Source organism: Sinocyclocheilus rhinocerous, unplaced genomic scaffold (assembly GCF_001515625.1).
Source record: "Sinocyclocheilus rhinocerous isolate Xijiao unplaced genomic scaffold, SAMN03320098_v1.1 scaffold820, whole genome shotgun sequence".
Classification (NCBI taxonomy): domain Eukaryota; kingdom Metazoa; phylum Chordata; class Actinopteri; order Cypriniformes; family Cyprinidae; genus Sinocyclocheilus; species Sinocyclocheilus rhinocerous.
The window spans coordinates 40769-47901 of NW_015670386.1; the positions used below are offsets into that span (position 1 = coordinate 40769).

General features: G+C 39.5%; 1 protein-coding gene across 1 annotated transcript in view; it reads left to right on the forward strand.

Annotated features, from left to right (window-relative positions):
* trrap (transformation/transcription domain-associated protein) overlaps positions 1-7133 on the forward strand; it is an 87387-nt gene that overhangs the window by 15637 nt on the left and 64617 nt on the right. Inside the window, exons 22-24 of the mRNA XM_016546024.1 lie at positions 1737-1888; positions 5279-5478; positions 6712-6929. Coding sequence (XP_016401510.1) covers positions 1737-1888; positions 5279-5478; positions 6712-6929 — 570 coding nt within the window. The remainder of the gene's footprint in view (positions 1-1736; positions 1889-5278; positions 5479-6711; positions 6930-7133) is intronic.

Consider the following 7133-nt stretch of genomic DNA (forward strand, 5'->3'; position numbering starts at 1 on the left):
CTTTCTCCAAAGAGAAAGGAAAACTTAAAATCGCATCATATGACCCCTTTAAAAACACTACCACTGTGGCATACGGATACACCGCTTTCTGGCTTGCTTGAGAGCAGTCTCAATAAACCGTAATGAATCCACTTCCTTTCATATGTCAATTTGCCCTCAATATTTGTGTGTGAAAGGGGGTGGGGAGGTTGAGGGGTTAGTAGAGGTATTCTCATCATGTAATGAATCCTTGTCAAAGCGTAGAGTGTGCAGAAAGACATCGTCTTCCCCAGGTAATTAAATAGATCATCAGGCTGTAAGCTGTGCTCATCTCTTCCCTCCTGCCCACCCCCCCTCTAATCAATCTCTCCCTGCTGTGCAGACGGGATTATTTACTCCAGCTAATGGCCCTTCCTACTGCTCGTCGCTGCTTGGGAAAACGCAAACTGTCATTTCTGTAATTGTGTTCACTCCACAAAGATGGATGCTACCGCCATTGTGCCGTCGCTGCTTAATTTAATTTGCATGCGCCCTGTGGTTGCCGCAGGCGGAGCCCAGTGATGTGTTTGGATCGAGACAGACAACAACTCATTCTGTCCCCCATAGGACCGGCCTTCACTCTCAAAGCATGCACACTTGTTTCAATATGTGTAGAAATTTGCAAGCACGGTTTGATTTGGACACCAGCCGAACTGAACTGTCTTCTCGTTTAAAATGAAGCAGTTCTTCGTTCCTTCTCTCCAGGAACCCAGACGGTTGTAAATGAGAGCTAATGCAGCATAGTTCAAGAAAGTTCTCTGTGAATATTCTCCAGTCAGAGACAGATTGCGCTGCTGTCAGAGCTGATGGTCTCTCTTGCTTGATTAATTTAGCCTATATTTGTCCGATTTACATGCATCATGGTATTAAACGAAGCTGAAACATTCAGACGTGTCGGGGTTCCTAGATTCATTTTCTCAACCCTGCTGAGGAGGAGCAACAATTTAACATAAGGGGAAAAACTCCCAAAGAGTTTTAAAGAAAAACTCACGCTTGTATATGGAACACACACATTTTTAGGGGCCAGGCCTCCACTGTTGAGGCCTTGAGCTTTTGAAAAATGACATAGTTTGTGTGGAGGGTCCTCTTGGGAATAGAACATGTGTACAAGGTTATGTGACATTTATAATAATGTCTCAACAAGGCAGGAACAGCTCAGGACCCTCAGGAATTGTAAAACAGTGCTGTACTGCCAGGTACAACCCTCTTTTTCTCAGCCCGTGTGCCATTTATTTCACCATTTCCAAGAGCACATAAGTATTAAGAGCCAGTTTTGGGTTTTCTCTCTTGAAATGACCTGCATGGCTGTCAGTGTTCTCGCTGTCTTCGGCGATAATTCATTCAGACAGCCCTTTCTGTGGCGAGCTGCCTTCTCCATCCTTGAATTTGACTAATTAGCTCATCTTCTCCCTCGACGTGTCTTGCCACTTTAGCTTGTCTCTTTATAATTTAAAGGTTTAAGAGGCATCTAATCACTGCAGAATGTTTTAATGTATGATGGGTCTTTAAGTGTCATCACAGAAAATTTCACTCAAGCGGGGGAGATTAGTGTCGTATAAATGTGCAACATTTGCAATCATATGCAATTTTGGGTTTGGGTTTTCATCACGTTAACTCATTTTTGGGTTGTTAATGTGAGGCATTAAGCTGTTTAATTAGATTTTTTGTGTGTTCATTTGGTCAAGTAACGTTTAACGTTGTTCTTGTTATGTATCTAGGCTATAGAGACTGCACTGGATTGCCTGAAGAGTGCCAATACTGAGCCGTATTACAGACGACAGGCCTGGGAGGTGATCAAATGCTTCCTCGTTGCCATGACCAGCCTGGAGGACAACAAGCACGCCCTTTACCAGCTCCTCGCCCATCCCAAGTAAGACATCCACTTAATGTGTCATGTAGGGTTGTAACGGTATGAGATTTTCACGGTATGATAATTGTCTCAGAAAATATCGTGGTATCACGGTATACGGTATTAAACAATCAAAACAGGGTTTTTTTTTTGGTTGAACAAGTGTTTGAAAGCATGTGTTTATTCAAATTTCATTAATCAAAAACAAGTAAATTTCATCACTGATTATTTATTAGTTTAACAACTTATATTTATCATTAATAATTCATAAAAATTCATAAATTCTGGTTTGACTTAATTTTTCTGGATTCTGTACTTTTATGATTTAATACAAATATACTATCAAAAATGGTGGTAATGAAATTAATGCATAAAGCTTTAACAATTTAATTAATGAATATCTAGGCTATAGAGACTGCACTGGATTGCCTGAAGAGTGCCAATACTGAGCCGTATTACAGACGACAGGCCTGGGAGGTGATCAAATGCTTCCTCGTTGCCATGACCAGCCTGGAGGACAACAAGCACGCCCTTTACCAGCTCCTCGCCCATCCCAAGTAAGACATCCACTTAATGTGTCATGTAGGGTTGTAACGGTATGAGATTTTCACGGTATGATAATTGTCTCAGAAAATATCGTGGTATCACGGTATACGGTATTAAACAATCAAAACAGGGTTTTTTTTTTTGGTTGAACAAGTGTTTGAAAGCATGTGTTTATTCAAATTTCATTAATCAAAAACAAGTAAATTTCATCACTGATTATTTATTAGTTTAACAACTTATATTTATCATTAATAATTCATAAAAATTCATAAATTCTGGTTTGACTTAATTTTTCTGGATTCTGTACTTTTATGATTTAATACAAATATACTATCAAAAATGGTGGTAATGAAATAAATGCATAAAGCTTTAACTATTTAATTAATGTTTTAAATTTAATCAAATAAAAATAATCCTTTATCCTTTTATGTTTTTGCAAAGGGCTGCACAACAGAGATTTACTAAATAAAAATGAGGGGAAAAATTGTATTCCTTAAAAATGTTTATGTAAATTATTATTATTATTTTAGAAGTAGGCTACATTATAGTACTATCGTAATTTCTGTCAATTTCTTCGAGTTAAAAAGCGGACTTTTGTTTTGACGTGTTGTAGTGAAGAGCTTTGAGTGTCAGAATGTATTTGACAGTGGTTTCCTCAAATAAAATGATGAAATGATTATTAATTGTTCTCTCAGTGAGGCTCTCAGTGTTTGTGTTCACGTCCTCAGATAGTGAGACAGCAGGCGCTGTTAAACACTATGAGCGATGCCGGCACATACTTGAGTATGTAGTACACGACACAGCGCCACTCATTCACAGAGAGACACGCAAAACACAGATTATATATTTATATAGCAGTGTTTTTGTCGTTATTTTACAGCTCTGTTTTTGATTTATTCATCAATCCATCAAATCGCGCATTTTATGTGACATCTGCATTGTAGCTAGCTACTGTAAATTCATTGTCATGACTGGATTCTGGGATTCACGGAAATTATAAGGCTTTAACCTTAAGTTATAGATGGGACATAGCTGTATCTGCACGGAGGGATGGTGTTCTGAAATATAGGTAAACATGTTCGATGTGTTTCTTCTTTTTGCAGCCGCTTTCCGACCACATTTTTTGCGAACTGTGTCTATCCTCGAGGACAAATAAGCGTTCGTCTTTTCTATATTCAAAGTATTCCCATACTGCCAATTTTAACTCATTTTTCGACGTGGGATAGAGATTAGAGATAACGGCCTCTGTCTCTGATGTTGTCTCCGCTGTACATGTGGGTGGAGCAAGAGAACAGTTAAGTGGAAAGTTGTTGCCTAGGCGCAGGTGAGATTCTGCGTCTGTTATTTTCTCCCAATACTGTAGATAAGCAAATGTACACGGTATGATAATCGTACGTGTTTATATCGTGGTATATCATCATACCGGTATATCGTTACAACCCTAGTGTCATGCACTGGCACTTGTGTAAATAGCTCAACATGAAACCGTATTTTTCCTATTAAAAATCTCTAGGCCAATTGTTTTTTATTTTTGTTGTGAAAGGCATGACACTGACAGCTCAAGTTCTTGAGTAGGGATGCAACAACTTATATATTCATAAAATCTATAATAATCTGAAAAATTCTCAACAAATCTGATTATCGATCAGTCGCATTATATGCGCATTGTACACAGAAAAGTTTGAAATACAGTGGAGGACACAGCCTGAGCTGCTGTGGGAAAAGTACTTGAAAGTTATCTAAAACAGGAGAATGTTTTATTTATAAAATTGCTGTTGAGTTGAAAACTACTTAGTTTTACTATTTAGTGATTTTATTTTTACATTTTTAAGCAGTTTTAGAATGTTTCCTTTTTTGCACTTAATATAGTGTACAGCATAGCCTACATACATAGATTCATCTACAGGGTATTTTAAAAGACCTTTATATATATTAAAAATACAGAAAATCCATTTGGGTTTTTAAAAACCTTATTAATAGGGGGAATAATTGACAGTTAATTCGTTTATCAAAATAACTATTAGTTGCAGCCCTGTTCCTGTGCATTGTGAGGCTGAAACCTGCCTCTGCATTTTTCACTGTTTTTGCTATGTTTGCAGCTCCTCTGGGCCTCATCCAGCCTGGCCGCCACTGTCTACAGTGTTCAAAGGGCTAATTACTCAGAGCCGTTTCTACTGGCTGGGCTGGAGGGTCACATAACAGAGTCATTGATCTCCACGCTGAGGCTAATTGACTGTACTTTATCTGTTTACCCCAAAAGCCAGTCATACGGGCCCCTTCCGAAATAACCGAGTGTCAGTTATATGGGAGGAGAGCTGCTGCCGCTGTCAGATGTCTTGATTCATGACATCCTCTCTCCCTCTTTCAGTGTGGCACACTGTGCTGGTCATCATGCAAGGGGCCTTTTTCAGAAGGCGGAATGCCCTCTTAATATCGCAAATGCCAGGCGGATAATTGAGTTCCATTCAAGTGGCAGCGTTATGAATTTGAATTGATCTGACCGCTCTCTTCGGCTCAGTCCTCTCCCTACGCCAAGCCTTTTAAATAGCGATAATGAATGGAGCGATCCATCACCACTGCTACCGGCTTTGGCATTATAGAATACAGGCTTGAGGAAGGATAAAACGCTCACTCCATCACTGTGCTGCTATCAGCTGGGATAAATAACCAAACATGAGACAAAATGTCAGCCAGACACAAAGCCAGACTCCCATGGGGCTCAGCTGTCCAAACACAAAAAGCCTTTTATACTCGGTAATCAAATCGCCTGATTGGGTTATTATTCAACCTCAGGCGCATGTAATGGAGCGAGTTCATGGATGCGATGCGAATTATGAGCTAAATCCCTTTGCTGGTTTTCAACAGCTTCACAGAGAAGTGGATCCCTAACGTGATCATCTCCCACCGGTACAAAGCCCAGGACACCCCGGCACGCAGGACGTTCGAGCAGGCCCTGACGGGGGCGTTCATGTCCGCAGTCATCAAGGATCTCAGGCCCAGCGCTCTGCCTTTCGTTGCCAGCTTGATCCGCCATTACACTATGGTGGCAGTGGCTCAGCAGTGTGGTGAGGAATCTTTCTGCCTCTCTGCTAATGTCATCTATATTGAAGTTCAGTCTTAACATGACTTGAAGTGTTTACCTACGCAATGTTTAGAGAGGGATTTAGGTTAAAGGGATAGTTCACCCAAAAATGAAAATTCTGTCACTAATTGTTCACCCTCATGTCGTTCCAAATCCGTAAGACCTTCGTTCATCTTCTGAACACAAATGTAGATATTTTTGATGAAATCCGAGAGCTTTTTGACCCTGCATAGACCGCAACGGAACTACCACATTCAAGGCCCAGAAAGGTAGTGAGAACATCAATAAAATAGTTCATGTGATATCAGTGATTCAACCGCAATTTTATGAAGCTACGAAAACTTTTTGTGTGCAAAGAAAACACTTTTTTTCGACAATTTATTCTCTTCTGCGTCAGTCTTTGATGGGCATTCATGAGAGTACCACAACGTGGGTGAACTAACCCTTTAAAGGGGTCATATGATGTTGCTTAAAAGAACATATATTTTGTGTATTTGGTGTAATGCAATGTAGGTTCAAAAAAACACATTATTTTCCACATACTGTACATTATTGTTTCTCCTCTATGCCCTGCCTTTCTGGTGCTAACATTGGTAGTTATTTAATATTAGTAAGGTATCTAGAACCACTGCATTACTGTTATTTTTTTCACTCATTTTCTTGAATGAATATAATGAATATAATTTATGACCTTGTGGAAAGAAATGCTTGGCGTCTGGATCGTACAAAATGGTAATTAATACTCCTCCTGAACTAAGAACTTAATGTCCAACCTGTCCCAGTATGAAGTCCTTATCCCCACAAATTTTAATCAGGACTGATTTTCTGATTTTTCAGTTGTACGGAAAATAATGGATGTGAGGATTGACTTTAGCTGTCTGTTCCTTGACCTATGACTCTTCTTCTACATTTGAGTCGGCATAAGGATGCAAAATTCATTTAAATAAAATTTTGTTATTTTTTACTCTAGTAATATTACTATTGTACCATAAAAAAATATTATTATTTTAGCTAGTGAAATATACCTAAGTGTCCCAACAGCCTTAAAGAGTAACTTTCTATTGGCAGCAGAGACATAGAAAACAAGTGACATTGCTTGGCTTTTAGCACATCCTATTTTAAAATTATTTCAACAATGTAAGTTTTTATTTTCTGTCTGTGTGAGAAACATCCGAAGTGCACTCAGATCATCACATAACTCAATTTTCTGCCCTAGGTCCCTTCTTGCTGCCATGCTACCAGTCAGGCAGCCAGCCCAGCACGGCTATGTTTCACAGTGAAGAGAACGGCTCCAAAGGCATGGACCCCCTCGTGCTGATCGACGCCATCGCCATCTGCATGGCCTACGAGGAGAAGGAGCTGTGCAAGATTGGGGAAGTGGCACTTGCTGTCATCTTTGATGTTGCCAGCATTATCCTGGGCTCCAAGGAAAGGGTGAGGACTTCTCTTGAAATGTGTCTTCCCATCAACCCTCAACGGACACCTTGGCAATTATATCGCCATTGGCTAGTGTATTTTTTTGTTTACTCGCCAGACTGAAATACTATACTATATATATATATATATATATACAGTGGGTACGGAAAGTATTCAGACCCCCTTAAATTTTTCACTCTTTGTTATATTGCAGCCATTTGC